This window comes from Gossypium hirsutum, chromosome A12, assembly GCF_007990345.1.
Source record: "Gossypium hirsutum isolate 1008001.06 chromosome A12, Gossypium_hirsutum_v2.1, whole genome shotgun sequence".
Taxonomy (NCBI): Eukaryota; Viridiplantae; Streptophyta; class Magnoliopsida; order Malvales; family Malvaceae; genus Gossypium; species Gossypium hirsutum.
In genome coordinates, this window is record NC_053435.1 from 94914798 (window position 1) to 94937011 (window position 22214).

Below are 22214 nucleotides of genomic sequence, written 5' to 3' on the forward strand. Positions count from 1 at the left end.
ATGTATCACTCAATAGAGAATAATACAATTTATTTCATTTAAAACTATATTATCTTTTATCAAACAATCTAAGTATATTCAATATTTAATTTTAATTAATATATTTTATAACTTAAATTCAACCATTGATTTTTTGGTACTTATTTTTTTAACATTTATATTTTTCAGTTTTCCAAACATAACCTAAATTGAAAAAAAATTTCTTTGAACCAAAATAAAAAAAAATAATATTTAAGTACTAATGTGTTGGCGCAATAATATATCATATTATATTATTAAAAAAAGAATATATATGCAAACTTTAAAGGTATATTATTAATAGGGACAACTATACTCTCGGGCATAAATCGTAAAACAACATGAAAAATAAAATATATATTAAATTTATATTTGAGATAAAAAAAAAAACCTAGGTGAACTATAAAAAGGAAAAAATACACGTCCGGTCTGGTCTGATCCGGTCCACAGCAAACGAACTTGGCGTTTAAATAGGAACCCCGCTAAAGCCAGACACACCGTCGGTAAAAAAAAATCTCACGTTAACCTTGAGCAAATCCTAATTTAACGCTCGTGAAATTATATGTTCCTATTCTTCAAGGTCCTTCTTCAATTTTGATTCCCGCTTTAAAATTTAACATCGAATCTGAAAATTTAAAATTTCGGTTGTTTGAAACAGAGGTGGATGCATAGATGACAGATCTGATGGTTATTATTATATTTTTTTAATTTGTAGAAGATGAGATGATGATGAGGAGCTTGTTATCATTAGCGACAATTTCTTCAAAGCTTTCTTTGCGATGGCTTTGTTTAAATACAATGGAGAATGGTTACAAGAGAGACGAGGCGGCTTAATTGGTGCGATTTTGAACTCGGGGGTGGCTCGAAACGAGCAGGGTTCTCGCGTAGCTCGTCGAGGAAGGAGGTTTCCTCGTAATTTTCTTAAACCTAGATTCTTCCGTTGGCTACTGCTTCTTCTCGCTGTACTCTTCTTCTGCGTTTTTGCTACATTTGTCCTTAAATTACTCTCCAACGGTCAGATTCGCAGCTCTCCTTTTCGCTCATTTATTTCTTCCTAATCCTACTTTTTTCTTTTATTGGATAATTAATCTAATTGTGTTTATATAAGTTCAGGTAATGAGGAAGAAAAATATCTTCCCTTATCAGGAGAAGTACTCGAACAAGTTTCCAGCTACGATGCCCCCCTGACGCCGCCCAAAAGCAAGCGTCGTAAGCAGCGTAAGAGATTTTCTTTCTTTCCTTGGATTTCTATGCTTCTGTTTGTTGTTAAGATCATTTCAGAAAAAAAAAATTCTAACTGTTTGATGAGTGGTGGAAGATGTTTGCAAATCCATGTTAGTTTTTGGCAGTGAATTTTTATAGATTTCATCACGTTGAAAAATGGCTGATTGTTGTGCTTTATTCGTTTTTAGCTCTTCTGTTCTGAGTTACTGATCGTTTGCCGTTTGCCGTTTGCTTATGTTAAAGGTGTTACATTGTGTTCACTTTAAAAGACTGAATGTTGGGGAATAATTGATTCAATTCATTGAGTAAAACTTTTAGAAAGTTACAGCCTACATAAATTATGAAAAAATATCACTAATTCGTAGGAAAATAATAATTACTGACTACTGACAGATTTGACACCTTGCTAAGTATACAATTTACAGCTATACATGATTCTTTCCCAAACAGTTTCAATTCCCTCTACATGTTCCTTGCGAGCAATGCTGGGACAAAATCCACATAAATGATTACTGCCATGTCTTCTAACACAATATTAGTGTCAACACTGCATTTTGCATTTAGTATACTAGAATGTTATGTTACCATTTGTTTTCTTGTTCATGGCATGAATTGTGAACTATTCTATTGCATGAATAGCAACCTCCTAATTAAACACAAGTACACAACTTATTTTTTTTCCCAATTCTTATTGCTTTAGGAATGCACTATCTAGATCTTATGTTAACGAAATTGTCACTTGATTTATTTTACCGATATGCTTAAGTTCTTTTTCTTCTTCGCTGAAGATCTAAATCCTTACAAGTCAAAACTTAACTTTTTTATGCAAATTATTTCTCATATATAATGCTAAACATTTTTGTTTTCAGATTTTCCATGCGAAGTTGGGCTTGCAGCAGCAGTTGATAATATTTTAGAGCCCAAGAATTATATGAATTTCACACAGTTTTCACTAGGGTATGTGGAGAGGGAGGTGAATCCACATGCCAACTCACCTCAGAGTAGATTTGGAGGGTATCAAACTCTTAATGAAAGAGAAAAATCATTCTTAGCAAGGAATCAAACTATTCACTGTGGTTTTGTGAAGGGCATGTCAAGATTATCAAGCCCTGGATTTGAATTGAGTGAAAATGATAAGGCATACATGAATACTTGTCGAGTTGCAGTGTCTTCTTGCATTTTTGGAAGCTCTGACTTTCTGAGAAGACCAACTAGCAGATTGGTACATGAGCATTCCTTATCAAATCTCATTGTTTGCCTTGTATAATGCATGTATTCATGTCTAGAAGACAGAGAGAATCAGCATCTTTAGTTCAAATGTCTTGTTTTCTTCCTTGAATTTATGCTTATTTTATGCATTTGCGATACATTTAGCTGTTGAATAAGAAGCCTAACCTTTTCTAAAGAATATATCTTCTACACAACTTATCTCAACCGAAGAGAGAAGAATAGATACAAACTTGAATGTTTTAAGACAGGATATGAGGGAGTTAATCCAAGTATTATCATTTGTAAAGTTAAAGTTAAATGTATCTAAAGACTTTAAAGGGATGGAGATACAAACCAATTTTTTTGAAACATTAATAGTTGGGAGACTTCAATCTGATGTATGAAATGTAGATGATTGACTTTCTAGTTTGATATTTGTCTTGTCTCTTTTTCTTTTTCATAAGTTGCAAATCTCTCTGATGATATCCTAATCTCCACTGCCAACAACTATTTTTGGGCAGATATGTTTAGCTGGGTTTAGTTCCTGTGGTTTTTAATTACTGTTTAAAAGTTAATATAGCAGAACGAACAAGGTGATTGGTATATAGTGTTGTTTTAGTTTTAGGATGATCTGCACAACTTTCTATTCTGTCTGTGATGCTCCATATCTTTTTATTTTTTATTTTTTCAGATTAGTGAATTTTCCAAGAAAAATGTGTGTTTTGTTATGTTCGTGGATGAGCAAACGCTGTCAAAACTGTCTTCAGAAGGACATACTCCTGATGAGAAAGGATATGTTGGTCTATGGAAAATTGTTGTTGTGAGGAATTTACCGTACTTGGACATGCGGAAAACTGGAAAGGTGCCAAAGTTTTTATCACATCGTCTTTTCCCTTCTTCTAGGTGAGATTATGTCTATAGTTTTTAAGCCTCATGCTTATCCTGCTGAGTCTTGCGCATGATCTTCAATTAAATACTATATTTTAATGTTTATTTTCAGGTATTCAATATGGCTTGACAGTAAGATGCGACTTAATACTGACCCAATGCTTATCATTGAATTCTTTTTGTGGAGAATGAGAGCAGAGTATGCCATTTCAAACCATTATGATCGCCACTGTGTTTGGGAAGAGGTACTACAAAATAAGCGTCTGAATAAGTACAACCATACAGCCATTGATGAGCAGTTTATGTTTTACCAATCTGACGGCCTCAGAAAGTTTAACCCTTCAGACCCAAATATTTCTCTTCCAAGTTGTGCGTATCTTGGAGCCTTTTTTATGTTTGAACATCAACCTTCTTATTTTTATCTTAGCTCTCTTGCATGCCAGGAACTGATTTGTGCTCAATGTACCCTCCAGATGTACCTGAAGGTTCCTTTATCATCCGAGCTCATACGCCAATGTCAAATTTATTTTCGTGCTTGTGGTTCAATGAAGTTGATCGATTTACCTCACGTGACCAACTAAGCTTTGCATATACTTATTTGAAGTTGACGAGAATGAATCCAGATAAACCATTCCATCTAAATATGTTTAAGGTGATTTTACAATTGCATATGGTATGTTGTTGTATATTGTCACCGCATTGTTTGTTGTAGGGGCCTGCTGTTGCTAAAATACAGTTTCTACATAGAATTTGACTGTATTTCCTTTTCAAAGCTTAGCAAAATATTATGTTTGAGGCGAACAATATGTGTTAGCAAACTCTTGTTTAATAAAATGGTTTATGTGACACCTGGGATTTGTTAAATAAGCTTCTTATTGATGACTGCTCATCGCCACTGAATCTAATTGCTTTTCAGATATTATCACTATAAAACATTATTAGGCAGGTGCCTTGATAGTCTTGTTTGCTTTGAGATTTGGTATGTCTAACTAACAATTGTATTCTGGTTCCTGTGAAATCTTTATTGAAAGTAGCTCGCTTTGCTGGATCGTGATGATTTCTGAATCAACGGCATGCAACTTAGCATTGTGCCTTTGAAACCCTTATGCATGTAGGACTTCCAGCTGTCAGAGTAGGGCTAAAAAATTAAGACCAATTGCTCCTAGAGAATTCAAGCAACTTATTTTCCCTGACATTGTTCGAACTATATATATGCTGAGCTAGAATAATCAGATAAGAGAAAATATGTATACTTCTTGTGCTGTACATGACATGGATCCCTGATATGCATGAATAACACATTTAAGTCATTAATCACAATGAAGGTTACTATGTTAAGGATTTATATTTGCATATATTAACTCTATGCAGGACTGTGAGCGCAGAGCACTGGCAAAATTATTCAGGCATCGGTTGTTGTCATCTCCTCCACCTCCGTGACCAGTCAGGTATAATGACATATGGCTAATATTCCTTGTACAATTTTACCTGAAAGCATTCTGATAACATAGAAGCTAGGTATCAGCTCGAAGCTTAGAAGTTAATAGTTCTGTCTTAGCAGCGTTTAGGAACTGTTGTCCAATTGTAGCTAGTGATGGCGTCTTCCACTTGGACTAATTTATGCCTCAATGTTGTCATTCATCTACCAAGCAAAATAGCTTTTATGAGTAAGGTCAATAGTGAATAAAGGTCTATTTGAGTCTATTTTTGTCCTTGATCCTTTTACTTTGAGTATATCTACTAGTCAAGAAAATTAGGTGCGTGAAACTAATTATGATCGTTGTTTAAAGTTGATTGTGTGGTCTTCAATTTTGACTTCAAAACCTGTAGGTGAAAAGCTAATTTACTATGCTGCCACAGTAAGACATGTTCAATGTAGTTTGTTTAGTGAAAATCTCTAAAATTTAACTGCAATTGGATATCATTTGCTTAGGCATCAATTTGACATTAGAGTAACTTTGTTTAAAGTATAATCAAAGCTCATACCAGCTTGTTGCTGGTAGGAGACTAATTGTATGATAAAAATTAAATGACAAACTCAAAAGGACATTTGAGAGAACATGTTTCCATAGCCATAGAAACCATTATTAATAAAGCAATAATCAGGAAGTTCTCAAATTTCCGTTTACAGATTATGCTAGTTTTCTGGGAGCATAAATGCAGTCTTTGCATTGATATCCACAGCGAAAGTGAAACACTGGGTTCTCTATGAAGTAAAACCACGATTTTTTTTTCTTCCGGGAATCTTTTTTTCATGGATTTTTCAAGCTTGACAGGAATTAGAAGCAAACCAGTTTCTTGGGATTTCTACAAGTGCTTAAATTACAGTTGGCAGAGTAGAGTTCTGCTGAAGAAATGGAGCTCTTCATCCATAAAAACCTATTCAATTCCTACATGCCAGGTGGAATGATGCTTAAGTTTATAGAAGGTAGTCATAACCATGGGTTGTCTGAATGATTTGGAGATGGAAGCAGACAGTGTCACTTTGCAGGAAATACATCGGGGTTATCTGCCATTTTGTCTTCTTTTTCTGTAGTTCCAACCCAACTTCCTACCAAAGCTTTTCTCATAACAAACACTTTGTAATATCCCCTAATGTTATTTCAATTTCATATATTATATTGAAAAGTATGGCTTCTGTTGATAGCTTTTGGTTATTGTTTCGAGAAGCACCCAAAAGTATTGTCCCTTGAATATATTTCTCAGCATATCAGACTTCATTATTGTGTGCCGTGCCTGTGCAGGCTAGTCATTTGGTTCTTTCTTTTGTTTTTCCTATTTTCTTGCTTTTTGATTTCTTAAGGGTTGGATTATTTATTAAAGTCTAAAAGTTCACTTGAAATTTGAAAGAATTTGTATTTAGACTCGGAAGATGGGCTTAAGCAAAAATATATAAGCTAGTTTAAAATATGAATTGAACATAGAGCTTGAGCATTTAAAGTGTTTAAGATAAGATTAACTTGGTTTGTTTTCTAATTTTATAATATATTGTATCATGTTATTTTTATATCTTTATGTAATTTATAACATAATGTAAACTTAAAAGAAATGTTGTTTATATATGAAATTTTAATAAATGAAAAATATATAATTATTAAATTTGAAATTAAAAATAATATAGTCATATTTAAATGGGTTTGATTAAATATTTTTAAATATAAGTGAGTAAGCAACATTTTAAGCTCATTTTTCAGGTTAATGAAACTAAAGTAAGCATAAAATATGTTAATATCATATTTATGTTCGACTTATGTTCGACTCAAATATAACTCGATTCATATCAATCCATAAACATTTCTACACAAATATTTAATTTTATATCTCATCTTTCTCTCTCTGTAAAGTGGAAAGTGTAAACTTAAATCTTTCCAAAAAAAAATAATAATTAAATCATTAACTCTTAAAGTTTTAAATTTGTGATAAAATTTGTTACAATAAAAATTTTAAAACTTACAATATATCATTTGTATATAGAAGTGTGGACTTCATTTTATCAATTAAAAGTGAATGATATAAATACTTTTTAAACTTTTAAAAATAATAAAGTTATACTAAAAACAAGTAATTTTATTATTTTATTTAAACTTAAATTAATTAATATTTAAAAATAAATTTGACGTCATATTAATTTACTTTAGAAGTAATAAAATTAAATATAAAATTAAATTTATTTATTTATTTAGAATTTAAAATAATATTTTTTATAATTTAATTATAAATTTTCATTTAATCAACTATAAAAAATTAATACAGCCACCTTCAATGTGCAATTTTTATAAAATTCAAATAATTAAAAAAAAACTAAGTAGATTAAAAGGGAAAAACAAAATAAAAGGAATAGAAGAAAATACGGTGCTAAAGGAAACAGTTGGAGGCCTGTGCTAGAATTGATCGCCCAAGTAGAAGGGAACACAGAGCCAGAGCAATCTGATTCAGAAAAATGGAATCTTGCTTCACGAAATGTTGGCATAGCAAGGCTCTTTTCACATCACTTTATTCCCTTCGCCGTTCTTCCATCTCCATTCACTCTGGTTATTATTTTTCTCTCTTTCCTTTTCTACTTCAAAAAAAAAAAGTACTCTTTCCTTTTGCTTTGTTTGTTCACTTTGAATTCCTTAATTTGGGACCATTTGCAGTTAGAAATTCGGTTAAAAGAGCTTACGATGGACTGCTGTTGGACGCGGCAGGCACTCTCTTGCAATTATCCAAGCCTGTAGAAGAGACTTACGCTTCTATTGGAGCTAAACACGGTCACTTTTCATCTACCCATATTTTATTGTTGAATTTTAGAGACTTACCATTGTGGGTTTTGCATTATTTCTTGATTTAACGCTTGAAATTTGGTTTCCTAGTGTTCAGTTTTATTCAATTTGACAATCCCCTCCCCTCTCTTTTAGGTCTGAAATTGAATTCAGCTGAAATAAAGAAAGGATTTAAAAGGGCTTTTGCTGCTCCCTGGCCTGATAAGCTCCGTTACGAGGTTCGTGGTTTCCTTTGTTGCTCTCTTTTATTGTGATATGAATATTGTTTTCTCAACCGAATACTGGGGACTGGATGTGGCATTATAATATGGGAGGGATCCCACATGCCCACCGATGTAAAATTAATTCACACTTCCATAACATTTCCTACTATTAATATTTTAACAATTCACTCATTATAGTCCGATTGATGGAGATCATGCATGTCAAGTTTAGATTGATATGATAGAGATATAGGATTGATTCGAAATTTTAGATGCATAACAAGTACAATTATAGACAAATTCAAAATATCAATCATAAAAAAATTATGAAGTATACAGGTGTAAGTGGAGCTATCCCCATAGAATGAATCTGTCATGTTTGTTCCCAATACTACTTTCACAGTCCATGCTCTGTTACATTATATTTAATTTAGTGAACTATTGTCTTTAAATAGTTGTGATGTATCTTTCCTCTTGTGTTGTATCATTGATAGGGGGATGGAAAGCCATTTTGGAAACTTGTTGTCTCTGAAGCCACTGGTTGTTCCAATGACGATTATTTTGAGGAAGTTTATGAGGTGATGGTTTGGGACATACTTTTCCTTTTCCACTTTTAAGTTCCTGAAGTACTACTGTACTTATGAATAGAGTTTCAAGAACTTAAGTGGCTGCTATAATTAGTGACTCTCTCAAATGCACGTAATTAGACCAGCAGTTCATTTTATGTTAAAGCTGAAGTCTGGTTTACTGCCTCTTTCAGCATTATGGAAATGGTTATGCATGGCGTCTTCCAGATGGAGCGTCTGAAACAATATGGCTTCTCAAAAATGCTGGAGGTCATATTCATCAAGTATTCCTCTTCTTTTTCTTTCACAATTAATAATGGTAATACGGATTGATCACAATAGCTTTTCCACCCACCATTTTATTTCTCACATGGTGAGTGATGGTACAGTTAAAGTGGCTGTTGTGTCCAATTTTGACACCCGATTGAGGAAGGTATTGAAGGAACTCAATGTCATAGATCTGTAAGTATCAAGTGCTGTGTTGATGCTGTTGTCTTGGCGTTTCCTAATGCCGAGCCACGCATTTTAATGTATCAATTATTCATTAGGTTGCTTACAAATGTTTGCTACTTTAATCAGAAAAAAACTGAACTTTCTACTTCTGTTTTCCCCCTTAATTAGTGGTGATCATATCTTTTTACTCTTAAAACTTGTTGGGATACATCTTTTGTTATACTTGACGTGGACTCGTTGTTTATCTAGTTTAGTTCCTCTATGTTTTGCCTTTGATGGCTCATGCAAAGGAAAAGATGATTTAAACTTCCCTTCCATACCTCATCTTGTTTTCCACTTCTACTTCTGTGTTAGATGCCTGAAAGGAAAAAAGGGCATAGGCTTCAGCCATTCAAATCTTCCATATAATCTTCTTTACTTTTGATTTGTAACCCTTTTTTTAGTTTATTTTCAGGTTTGATGCTGTAATTATATCTTCAGAGGTTGGTTATGAAAAACCAGATGCAAGGATATTTAAAGCTGCTTTAGGTTTGTATTAAGCACCAAAGTATATCTTATTCATTGGTAAATAATACATTTAATAGTAATCATAAAGATAATAGATTTACTTCCATGCCCGGCTTTGCTAAATTTTCCATCTCTGTAACTAGCTTGGTTATCGATTTGTTTAACATATCATCTTTGTTTAGAAACTTGAGAATGACAAGTGTTACTGTCAATGTATTTGCGTGTTCTATGTGATGTGGAATTATGGATGCATTCACTGTTTTCTACATTTTCATGAGAAAGAGATCTACAACATTGGAGCATTTGAAGTAATTACCATATAGGATAGCTTATGATTAATTCCATGTTTCTCCATATTGTGCTAACCATTGGGAATTTTTAAAATTTAATTGGTCAAGTTGATTGCTATTTTTGCTTATAATTGCATGATTAAGTATGATATTTCTTCACATACAAACACATAAATCATGATGTGGTGCTTCAATTTGCACAACATATCCTATAGCAAACTCTTCTCCTTTTCCTTTTCCAATGGCATAACATGATTTATTTTTGAGCCCACCACACTCCATCACTATTTTAATGTACACATGGTACTTTGTCCAGTAACTTCAAAGATATGGAAAAATAAATTTACTTTTTCTCGCAATAATCCAAAGCCAAAAAGAATGATGATATATCCCTTGTCAAAGAAGCTATCAAAAGATATTTGGAATTGTTGTAGATCAAATTGATGTGGAGGCTGACAAGGTGGTACATGTGGGGGATGATCTAAAGGCAGATAAAGTCGGAGCCAATGCTGTCGGGATAGACTGCTGGTAAGTTCACTTTCTTTCAGTGTGTTTAGGCTTGATGTTGTTTGAGATTGCTATCAAGATGCAACACAACAAACTTTCTTGTCCACCAAAGTGCTTCATATTTGAAACTGACGGCTATTGTACTTACTTTCTTCCTATATGCACATTGAGTTGAAGCAATTGGTAAAAGCATTCGTTGCTAATATGTCAATGATGAAAATATAGATGACATGGTGCATTTATCTTTATCAAGCAGGTTGTGGGGTAAAGATGTAAAGACATTCGCGGATATAGAGAAGTATATTTTCATCTCAGATCCATAAATCCTAATCTTATTATAGAAACTCAGGTAGAATTGTAGACTTGCTTGTATGGTTGTTAATCACATCCAAATTTTGTTGAGATGTTGACAATAAAATGCGCATTGAAGAGCTGAAACTGATGGGAATTGGGATAGCATAGCAGAGATATTTGCTTATTTAACCGAAATAGAAATATTTGTGCTCTTAACACAGATGCCAATATTCTCTCTTGTCTGATAAAAGGGATTGCTTTTCCTTTGTTGTTTTGTGTGTTTTTGTTATTATTGCTTAAGTGTCATCAATCACTTAATGCATTGGATACTAGTAATAATCATGTTTGGACAAAACTACTAGTATGTTATCTAACTTTTTAGAAGAAACGAAACGTAATAAGAAACATGGAAGAAATAATCTACCAAAAACCCAAATAAATAATTCAATTGATTGACCTAAGTAAATGATGTCTTTGAAACATAAAATCTCTAACGCTTGTTTGATGTTCAGTGGGAGCCATTGCATTATTATTATTATTTCAAAATAGTTATATAGTATATGATTGATAGATGTAGAGCATTAATGTTAAATTTTGTTTGGTGGACAATTCACATCAAATGATACCCAAAATCTAAACTAGATGAGGATGATGATAACAATAATCATGATAATGACAACGAATTGAAAGGTTTCCTTGAAGCCACTTACCATAAGTGACAAAAACTATATACCTATGCGTGTATTCTTTTTTAAGTTTACACACCTCTTGATTTTCTTTGGTAAAAAGAATCCCCAGACATATATAATCCTAAGAGAAGCAGCCCAGCCCAAATAGCAAATCATGATGTGACCCAATCCTTTCTTTAATTTTTCATTGTAAATTTTTTGTGGATGGTGGGGTTAAATAGGTGGGAAAACCAGTGGAGGAGAGGCACGTAGGTAAAAGTTGGATAGGGATGACGTCATCCCTCAATTGTACTGTCGTGAGTGACGTGGCAGTGTCAGCCCACTCACCAACTTTGCCAGACAGACTGGACCAGCACACAATTCCTCTATAACTTACGTGAATTACCATATCCATAACCACAATGGGTTTCCTCTTATCATAATCAAGGATTCATTACGACTTCTTTTTCTTTTTTGGGTACAAATTTCCACATTCACTTTCACTCCAGTTTCAACCTTAATGAGAGGTTTTAATGAATTATTGTTCCCTTTTATCACTGGAAAATTCCTATAAATTTGTTATCTAAGTTTGATTTATGTATTACTCAATTATAGGTGTATTTAATTAAAATTGATTTATTATGTGTTATCATGAAGAGGCTTCTTCATCCTTATATTAAGGTGCAAGTACTTTTTTTTTTCTTCAAAGTTACTAGTACATATTTGAATGTCTATAAATAAAACCAATCATTATAAATATATTTGGATCTATATTAAAATTAATTTAAATAATCTCATTATTATTGTAAGATTAATAATCAAAACATATACAAATCTTAACATAACCTACATATAACTCGTATAAAATTAAAATTAACTATAAAATTTCAACCACTCCGCTTTAATTTTTATTGAAGTTTTTACCTTGTACTTTTTTACTCAAGTTTTACCCACTTGGAATTATTAATTATTGTACCTAAATTTTCTTTTTTCTCTCTCTTCAGTTACATGTCTTTAGAAATTATTTTCGATGACATTGATTTTTTTTTAAAAAACAATTCGAAATTTATAAACTAATCATATAAAAACAGTAAAAATTTTAATGTGGTAGCTTTTTTTTCTTTTTTTAATCCAATCTCTATAAAACTGCAAGACTAACGAAAAAAGTCATGATTTGAAGATGCGATTGTAAAGTTTGAAAAAGATTCAAACTTAAAATAGAAAAGAAATCAAAGAAAAAGGAAAGGACAGGAAAAAAAATGCCGACATAATATGAAATGGTGAATTTTAATTAGAATTTATAATAATGGCATGGACATAGTCAAAGAAAATGATACAGAGTGCTCAATTCTTTCAATTATGTCCAATGAAATCAATGTCAGTTACATTCATACTTATCAAACTAATGAATTTCCAAACTTGGGTCAAGTTATGGAATTTCAAAATTTTATGGGTAATGTTTTTTTACGTCAAGTTGATTTTTGTAATATGAAAGCTTTCCTTCCTTAGTTTTGTCTTTCGTTTTTATAAAACTATGTAAACACAAAACTAAATATTACATTAATTCTTTAAAGAGTTAAAATAATTTGTCTTGAATAAGCCTTGTACTGATTGCGGAGATGTTCCAAACCATTGAATTCTTGTAAAGGTTATCGTCGTACACTTAGCAATATGGTCAGTTACCGTATTCTAAGACCTCAGATTGTGACAAAAAAAGAACATTCCAGTTGCAATTTAACAGACAATGAATAAGATGTAATTCCACTTCACCAGCTAAAATCATCTCTACTAATAGAACATTATCACATTCTACTTCCAATTCCAATTGACGACATCTCTTCCCTCATGATAATATTAGACCCTCTAGTATGACTCTTGCCTCTATTTTAAATATTGTATCCTAGAGGTGATCATGGGCCGGGTCGAGCCGGGTTCGAGCTGAGTTCAACTAAAAATTTAGGCCCATTCATTGGGCTCGGGTCGGGCCGAGCCCAAAAAATGGGCTTAAAATTTTACTCAAGCCCGACCCAAATAAAAATACTAAAATTCGGACCCGGCCCGGCCCACCCCTTATAATTTTTAAATATATATAATACATCAAAAATACTAAAAAAATCAAAATAAATATTTTCCAACAAATTGAAAATAAATTTTAAAAATATGTAGACTTAAATAACACTAACATAGATGCAACTTAACAAGCAAATACCTCTAAAATAATAATGAAATTAACAAATGCCTTTAAAATAATAACAAAATTAATAATAAAATAAATTTTATACGATATCCAAATAATAACAACAAAATAGGAGCAACTAATAGTAATTTGGTAGCAAAATAGGGAGAAAACAACAAGAAAATAACATTAAAAAACAAATAAAAAAATAGTAGAATTTTTTTGTCATTTAGTGATTTTGGGCCAGGCAGGGCCGGACTCGAGCCAAAAATACCTTACCTGAGGCCCGGCCCATTTTTTAAACGGGCCTCATTTTTTTGTCCAAGCCCATTTTTTGGGCCTATATTTTTACTCAAACCCTCCCACATTTCGGGCGGGCTTTTGGGTCAGGCCGGATAGCCCGACCCGTGAGTAGGTCTAATCCTTACCTAGTAGCAATGAAAATCTACCTAATCATTTTGCATCAGCATCCCTCAGCAGTACTCCAATGCCCACAAATGAATCATTTCGAAAGACAGTATTCCATCTGTTGAGGATGTGGATAAACGAAGTGATTTTTTCAAGGAAAAGAGTCAAGTAATTAATTAAAATGATAAAATAAAAAATAGGATTAGAAGGATTAATGGGAGAAATGTTGGATAGAATTTGTAGCATCCAACATTCCGACAAATTTGTATGAATAATTAAAAAGGAGACTTAATGGAGGGTAAGCCATCAGCATCACAGTAAAAAAAGATTGGCAAGACACGTGACGAGAATTTTCCCAGCGTTTATAGATTTGAAGCATTTTTGTTTTACATTTGAGGATGTCAAGTCACTAAAATGAAAATTCAGTCATGAGGCACTTCACAATTGAAATGGAATGACAATAATAGATTATTTCATACTATGTAAACCTGAGGTTTTACTATTATTTCACAGAAATTTCAACCACCTCCTATGCTAGCTATAAAAATATACGTACCATTATTTGCTAATAAAAAATCATTTTAATTTTACAATGATTTTATTTAGGTTTCAACAAGAACGTGATTATGAATAGATTTATACAAATTAGCAAGCGATGAATGATCAGAAAAGCATATAATTGCGTGAGAGACAATATTCATTAAAGAAAAAGAACAAGGAGAGCTCCTAATCTCGAGTTAGTAGGCGAACCCAATACACTCAATTTTAGTTTCTTTCATAATTATTCTGATTAGCAACAACAACGTGGACAAATAGTACACTCAAAGTAGTTTGCTTGGAATAAATCTGCCCAAAACAAAGCATTATGTAACACTTTATATTCAGTCCAGACATCGGACTCGAGCTACAGGATGTTACAACAATAAACAGAAACAATCATATACATTTTATCAATAATAATCAATATATAAATAAATACAAATCGAATCTAAAGGTTAACATGCGTTTTAAACAAATTTGAGTCTCAAATGAGCTTACGAAAGCTCTTAAACCTACTCGAAACTAAATCAAGAGCATTTTGAAACTTTTACAAAAGATAGGCAAAAAGACAAAACATGGGTCACATGGCCGTATGACCAGACCATGTTACAGATTGAGGCCATGTGGTGCCATATCACACAACCATGTCCCCAAACTGTGTAACAAACTGATGCCATGTAATCTAGGGTCACATGACAATGTCACCAGACCGTGTAACTAATTGTGGCCGTATGAAACCAAAACCAACTTGAACAAACAGAACACATGACCGTGTCACCTACCCTTGTGGTAGACCATGTGCAACATAAATGACCATTTTTGTGTATGTTTCATACCATCCATTCAAGTAACCTATAATGCCATTTTATACCATTCAAACCTACTCTAAAAAATACACATTTCAAGGTTAAAACAACAATTCACATAATCATTTAAACATACAATCAATATGCCCTCATTGACACCAACAAAACATTAAACTCAATTCAACTACAAATCATGTCTTAACCATTTCATATCACAAACTCAACAATGCCAAACATAAACACATACTAGTTTATAAACATAACATTATTCAAAAGTTTTATTACTTAACACAAACCAAAGTCTTTAGCCATTTCATGTTACAATCTAATTCATACACATGATACCATTCAAAATACCAAACTTGGCATTAACCATACATCATATAACAAGTTACCAAAATGAATCTTAATGAAAACATGACCATGATAACACATTCAAGATTTGTACAAGTTTTAGCCATCCTTTGTACATGCCACAAGTAACCAAGTTCAAAACATCAAAAGTCTACCGAATTGAGAGACGGTAGGTGTGTGCTTCTCATTGATTCGATCAACACGTTCCAGACGTCCAAAATCTACAGAAAAGTAGTAATATAAATAAGTATTTAAAATACTTAGTAAGCTCATACAATATAAATATTTACTTACCTTAATCACTTAACACATACGTAATTCATTATTTGAAATAATTATCATTATCAAGGCACAATGCAAATCATTAAACACATAAGATTTTGAGCTCAAACTATACATATAATCTCATTAGTTCATAATTCCATCAACTATTCATACTATGAACTTTCTTTTTCTAACATCCAATTGCATATAATTTCATTTCCATTTTTTAATTCTACCTAATGAAACTTCGTAAAAGAACTTCATACGCAGGTGAAAGAAATACTGCCTGACTACTCGTTTGGGTTAAATCTACATGAACAATAAATAATAGTTCTTGGTTACCCGTTAAGGTTAAACCTATACGAATAATGAATAATAGTGTTTAGTTACCTATTAGGGTTAAACCTACACGAATAATTAATATTAGTGCTTGGTTACCCGTTAAGGTTAAACCTACACTATAAATATCCTAGTCAAGGCTTAGAGCACATGTATTCTAAAGTCTGCAACACATGCTGGACCTTTGAACCTTTGGGCATTAACCCGTAACTTCATATACGAGACTTTTATAAGTTCGTCGGGATTTAACCTCAATTTATACCACAACTCATATTCACCAAAAAATCACTATTTCATATTTAAATATAACATATCAATGAAAGGAATTTAATTATACTGTGTGAATCTACTTGAAAAAACTGTAATGGTTAAGGTACTAGGGACTAATTGACAATTTTTCTTTTTCCGTATACATCCTCCGATTGTTGTAATTCTTGATCTAAATCATAATTTGACTCAATTAACTATTCCAATTATCATTTAACAGCATATTTAAGTCATATAGTAGATCAATTTCAACTATACAACAATTCTCCAAGTTTTGCATTTATCTTAATTTAATCCCTAAAATCAAAAATACTATAACATTTAGATTTGAGCTTCAATTTCGAAATAGATCTCAATTCCATTCTTCTACAGTCTATTATAACCTATATTATATTTTTTTTTGCTAATTTTGTTATTATATTTTAGTCCCTAAGTTTGAAACTAGCAACTTTTACTTTACAAACAAGTCCATTAATGTATCTAAGCTTCAAAACTAACCAAATAACCACAAAAGCTTTAAGAATACATCAATGACATCTTTATAAATCTTTAACAGTTTTAGAAGCAGAGATACGGGTTAGCTGGACCTAATTGAAACAATCTCAAAAATATAAAAATTATAAAAAAATGAGTTTAAAATCACTTACCAATTGAAGGATTTAACTTGAACATGACCAAGGGTTTTATCCCTTCTTACATTCAGCATTTGACAAGAAAAATATGAAAAGAATGTTTGTTTTCTTTTAATTTTAACTTATATACATTATTAACTTATTATTTAATTATAATTAGTTTAATTAATCATTAATTTAATAACATTAACCTTAATTAACAGTTTTGGTCGATGATCGTTTTCTATCACCATCGTTTGACCATTTACCAATGGTATAATTACTCATTTGATCCTTCAATTAATTAAGATTTTATAGTGATTAATTTTTATCACTTTTACAGTTTAGCCATTGTACTTTAATTAGTCACTAATTTGACAAAATTACCTATCCACAATTTAATTCACCTATACAATCACTCTATAAATATTTAATAAAAATATTTCCAAGCTTGATTTATGAAAACGAGGTCCCGATACCTCATTTTTCGACACCATTGACTTTTGGTACACATCACTTATACCTTAACTAATTGACCAATTAAAAAAATCTACCAAATCATGATTCACTAATATATTATATTTAACTCATAAATATTAATTTAATGGATCTATGAACTCTCTTATTGAAAATTTGGCCCCGAAGCCATTGTTTTCGATACCACTGAAAAACGGATTGTTACACATGAGCTATTTTATTAGCACTTCTACGATTTCAACGGAAGGATTGAGAATAAAAGCTAGAAATAATATAGTCACAACCCCTAATCAATGATTATGAGTCCGAAACATCCCAATTACCATGGGATGAGCTTGCCAAAGTTGTTAACTATCAATCTTCGAAGCAATATCATCTGTATGTAAAGATCGAAGCCAAGAGAGAGCCTTACTGGCTATCAAAATCTCTACTATAAAAGAGTCCAAAGTACTCTTCATAAAAATCGATATGCATCGGATGAATTCTCCCATATTATTATGCACCACCGCAGCCCATCCCGTATTACCATTAGCGACAAATATAACACTAACAAATTTACATTTTACCTTATCGGTCAGTGGCTTATTCCAACATTCATCATCGTCGTCCACCACTATTTGAGGCCCCAATTGAGACTTATGAACCATCCGCGCACCAAGCCATCCATGCATAAATTCGTCCATATGTTGCACAACATGTTCCATTATCATAAATTTTTTTATTCCACAAGGCAGTGTTTTTAGCAAACCAAATTCCCCAAAGTAAACATAAAATCCACCGCTTGATATCAGTATGTTGCCCTACCAAAATCCTATAAATAAAATAAAAAATTGATTGAGCAGATGGAACGATGTCCACTACTTGCTATACAACAACAATAAGGCAGCAAAAGAAAACATGCTCTAAATCCTCTCCATCTTAATGACATCTAACACATGTCAGATCAATATCCATACCTCGCAACAAGAGCTTGCTTTTACAAGGGATTAACCCTCTTAAGCAATGTCAAAGATACTCTTTAATTTTTTTGGGGGGAAGGGGCTTAAAACTTTTTTCCAAAATGTTTGCTAAGTCCCATCAACATGATAATCAACTACATTCGTAAACAAATGAAGAGCCACTTTATACTTGGACCGCATCGAATAACAATCATTAAGAGTAAAATGCCACATAACCCGATCCTCTTTAGAAAACCAACTAATCGACTACAAAGAACCTAATTGGCGTCGTAGAGGAGAGAAGCCCTTCCACCATACCCATATCTCAAGAACCTCCATTAGGATACAACAAGCCACTAACTTTTATATGATTACACCCTTCTAATAGAACAGACTTGTCACGTCCCAAATCTAACGGATTCGAAAGAAAGACACATAATGGTGAAGGTTATCTGTTTTGGTGAACTTAAGTGATCTATCTGCCAATTTATAAGTTTTTGGCGATTTAATGACTGATGCATAGAGTATCCACCGTAGAAGTAATTAAAGAGTTTATATTTGGTTATTTTACTGTTTAATAAAAGATTAAAACAAACAAAGAGTAAGTCTAGAATTACGTATTTTTATGTATTAATCATGTGTTTATTCTAAGCTTGATCCTACTAATTTGAGCTATTTATGTCTTTTTATCTTTTAGGGACTGATTTAGAGGAAAAAGCAAAATTAAGGAACAAAAGTGCGAATTTGGAGACACATTGGGCTGATATGCGACACAGGAAAAAGATTGTGCCAAAAGTGTGAGCGTGGAAGACACAAGGACTAAAAATGCAAAAAGAAGAGATTTTATTCTATAAGACTCCATTTTATTTATATTAGGATAATTAATATTAAGATAATTATTAGGATTATTCAAATTTAGGATTTTATTTTAATTATCTTTATTTATCTTTAATTAAATGTATTTATCTTTTTAGAATTTAAGTTCAATTAGACTATTTCCCTAGCACTATAAATAGTGTGTGAGTGACTCTATTTGGGGTTCATCTTTTTCTGTAAACACTCTCCCCCTGAAAGTCTAGGCTTTTGTTTCTTCATATTTTCTTTCAATAAAATTCCCTTTTCCATTTTTATATTTATTTCTTTTTCCACCATTATCATGAGTCATTAAAACCTATCTAGCCGAAAGTTGTCAATATTCCCCAAAAAGGGTTCTTGAGGCTTAGAATCCGTACTTAGCCTTCTCGCCAAGTATTCATCGTTTCTCTGCACTACGGGCTGACGCTTCTGTCCATGGCCCTTAAGAAGTAAGTTTTTCAGCATATGCAAAAGCAGCCGCTTTGTATATTTTGGAAGGATTGCATAGTCGGTTCGTTAACTTACTGCGTCAGAGGTTGGCGAGCCAAAGAGACGAAATGGCGTGGGATTCGCCATTGAGAAGCGTTGATCTAGCATAGATTACTGGCTAGAGTCAGGTTCCCTAAAAATTGTAAGTCTAATCTTTGGAGCTGGTGGTCGTAGTCGTCCTCTTCCACTATAACTGGCTTACTTGAGTTGAGAAGGGTCATTTAAAAGCCGAGGATCGAACCTAAGGCGGAATAAGGCAACTGGAGGCTGGAATCTACCAATAAGAATTTCCTTTCCTTCAACTCTCTATTATTTTTATTATTTTCGTAATCACAATTTCAGTCAACTTTAGATTCTATTTTTTTTTATTTTTTCCAAATTAAATCTTTAATTCTGTTATTTTTTTATTTTTTTTCTATCACGCAGGTTTTCTTGGGCACGATTCTGCCCAGAATTTTGAGAAACAAGCATTTGTATAATCCAATCCCTAAGGATTCGACCCTACTTCCCCTTTACTGTTCTTTTTCATTATTTTACAGGGAAAAGAATATTTTTGGTGCTCTCAACGATCGCATCAAATTTTGGCGCCGTTACCGGGGATCGGTAACATACTAATCTTGTTTTTTGTTTCTTATGACTAGATCTGCTCCAAGAACTCTTGCGTTTGATTTGGAGATTGAAAAGACTGCGAAAGCTAATCGCAAGGAAACAAAGCTAAGAAAAAAGCTATCAACAGTGGTTAGAACTCAAAGCAATCCACTGCCAAAAATCAGAATCGACGACGAAGCAGAGTCTAGGGTTAACGAAAACCCTACTCAAACTTTTGAAAGTGAAAAAGTCGAAGTCGATTCCCCTGAAGAAGTGTTTAATACTAGGGCTGACGAAAACCCTAATTTAGAACCTCAACCTAAGGCTCAGACAATTTGGCAACTGGTCGAAGCACCGACGGAACAACCGCTACTATGCATCGCGTATCCTACTATGGATACTGATTTTGAGCTAAAATCAGGATTGATTCAGCTACTTCCAACTTTTCGTGGGTTACAAAATGAAAACCCCCACAAGCATTTAAAAGAGTTCCATATGGTTTGTTTGAGTATGAAACCTCAAGGGGTAACTGAGGATCAAATTAAATTGCGCGCTTTCCCTTTTTCCCTAGCAGATTCAGCTAGGGAATGGTTATTTTATTTACCTCCTGGATCCATTACAACTTGAGCTGATCTATCTCGCTTATTTCTTAACAGGTTTTTCCTTGCATTACGAGCGGCTGAGTTAAGAAGAGAAATCGTGGGCATAAGGCAAAAAGATGCAAAGACTCTGTACGACTATTGAGAGCGATTTAAGAAGTTGTGTGCAAGTTGCCCACACATGGTATAACAGAACAGTCTTTGCTCCAGTACTTTTATGAAGGCCTAAAACCCATGGAAATGAATATGGTAGACGCCGCGAGTGGAGGAGCATTGGTCAATATAACTCCACAACAAGCAAGAGACTTGATCTCCACGATGGCTGCAAATTCTCAGCAATTCCGAGCTAATCCTGAACCCCCTAGAAGGGTTCATCAGCTAAGTAATCCAACCTTAGAAGATAAAGTTGATAGAATTGCTAATATTTTGAATTCTTTTATTGCAGAAAAAGCAAAGACAGCCCGGTTATGCAGAATATGTGCTACCCCTAAACATACAACTGATGCATATCCCAGTTTGAATGATGATACAATGGCCCATTTAGATGCTGTGGGAAATTTTCTTGGGCCACCACAAAGGCGATACGACCCTTAAACAAATACCTACAACCCAGGATGGAGGGATCACCCTAACTTAAGTTATGGGGCCAACCCACGATATAACCAACCATACCAGAATCGAGTTCCACAACAGCCACGAGAATTGACCACGTCAATTGATTAGCAGCTAATATGCTTGATTTTCAACAGAAAACCGAAGCGTATATAAGAGAATTGACTCGGGTCAATTGAGAAGATGAACTCTCAAGGGAAGCTGCCATCGCAAACAGAACCAAACCCGAGGTAAAATGTAAATGTAGTAACGCTGAGAAGTGGAAAGGTGCTGGAACCAATTTCTGGCAGAAATCTTGGCCAAGAAAGTGCCCAGGAAAATTCAACCTCCACTGTCGAAAATTCAACCTCCATTCCTAGGACGATTAAATCAGTGTCGAAAAAGTAAGGAAGGCAAGGAGATCCTCGAAACATTCAGAAATGTCGAGATCAATTTACCACTGTTAGATGCCATCAGACAGATTCCGCGGTATGCCAAGTTCCTCAAAGAGCTTTACACCAAAAAATGAAAACTAACAGGTAATGAAAAGATAAGTGTTGGTGAGAATGTTTCCGTAGTGCTACAGCGGAAAATGCCGGTTAAATGCAAAGATAGGGGTATGTTCACTATTCCATGTAAAATTGGCCATTTAGGAATTAAAAAGGCTATGTGTGATTTAGGGGCCTCTATAAATGTAATGCCTTATTCTATTTATGAATCACTTAACGCGAGTTTTTTGACAAAGACAAGTGTTATTATTCAATTGGCGGACAGGTCTATTGTGCATCCCGAAGGAGTCCTCGAGGACGTCTTGGTAAAAGTT

At 33.2% G+C, this 22214-nt stretch overlaps 2 protein-coding genes across 6 annotated transcripts; both read left to right on the forward strand.

Moving 5' to 3' along the window:
* Positions 1-465: 465 nt before the first annotated feature.
* On the forward strand, positions 466-5996 carry LOC107918361 (probable hexosyltransferase MUCI70). Of its 2 annotated transcripts, XM_016847901.2 has the most exons (9): positions 466-598; positions 734-1032; positions 1132-1236; positions 2112-2464; positions 3143-3354; positions 3452-3708; positions 3813-3991; positions 4711-4787; positions 5471-5996. In XM_016847901.2, the coding sequence occupies exons 2-8, from the start codon at positions 798-800 to the stop codon at positions 4777-4779; spliced, it is 1410 nt and encodes a 469-aa protein (XP_016703390.1). In that variant the 5' UTR covers positions 466-598; positions 734-797; the 3' UTR covers positions 4780-4787; positions 5471-5996. The 2 variants fall into 2 exon arrangements, with proteins under 2 accessions (XP_016703390.1, XP_016703389.1); XM_016847900.2 differs by having other exon boundaries at positions 512-1032.
* A 1176-nt stretch (positions 5997-7172) lies between these two features.
* On the forward strand, positions 7173-10641 carry LOC107918397 (haloacid dehalogenase-like hydrolase domain-containing protein 3). Of its 4 annotated transcripts, none has more exons than XM_016847958.2 (9): positions 7178-7370; positions 7476-7589; positions 7737-7819; positions 8299-8382; positions 8565-8640; positions 8760-8832; positions 9278-9351; positions 10055-10148; positions 10381-10641. In XM_016847958.2, the coding sequence occupies exons 1-9, from the start codon at positions 7280-7282 to the stop codon at positions 10448-10450; spliced, it is 759 nt and encodes a 252-aa protein (XP_016703447.1). In that variant the 5' UTR covers positions 7178-7279; the 3' UTR covers positions 10451-10641. The 4 variants fall into 4 exon arrangements, with proteins under 4 accessions (XP_040939087.1, XP_040939088.1, XP_016703447.1 ...); XM_016847959.2 differs by having other exon boundaries at positions 10384-10641; XM_041083153.1 differs by lacking the exon at positions 8760-8832 and having other exon boundaries at positions 7173-7370; positions 8565-8654; positions 9267-9351.
* Positions 10642-22214: the final 11573 nt, after the last annotated feature.

What these genes read in the sequence shown, in the direction of transcription:
- LOC107918397 (XM_016847958.2), top strand. Translation starts at nt 7,280, where the DNA reads ATGGAATCTTGCTTCACGAAATGTTGGCATAGCAAGGCTCTTTTCACA. An exon ending in TTCCATCTCCATTCACTCTG is followed by an intron (nt 7,371 to 7,475) that starts GTTATTATTTTT and finishes GACCATTTGCAG; the next exon opens with TTAGAAATTCGGTTAAAAGA. An exon ending in TTCTATTGGAGCTAAACACG is followed by an intron (nt 7,590 to 7,736) that starts GTCACTTTTCAT and finishes CCTCTCTTTTAG; the next exon opens with GTCTGAAATTGAATTCAGCT.
- LOC107918361 (XM_016847901.2), top strand. Translation starts at nt 798, where the DNA reads ATGGCTTTGTTTAAATACAATGGAGAATGGTTACAAGAGAGACGAGGC. An exon ending in CCTTAAATTACTCTCCAACG is followed by an intron (nt 1,033 to 1,131) that starts GTCAGATTCGCA and finishes ATATAAGTTCAG; the next exon opens with GTAATGAGGAAGAAAAATAT. An exon ending in AAATATTTCTCTTCCAAGTT is followed by an intron (nt 3,709 to 3,812) that starts GTGCGTATCTTG and finishes TGTACCCTCCAG; the next exon opens with ATGTACCTGAAGGTTCCTTT.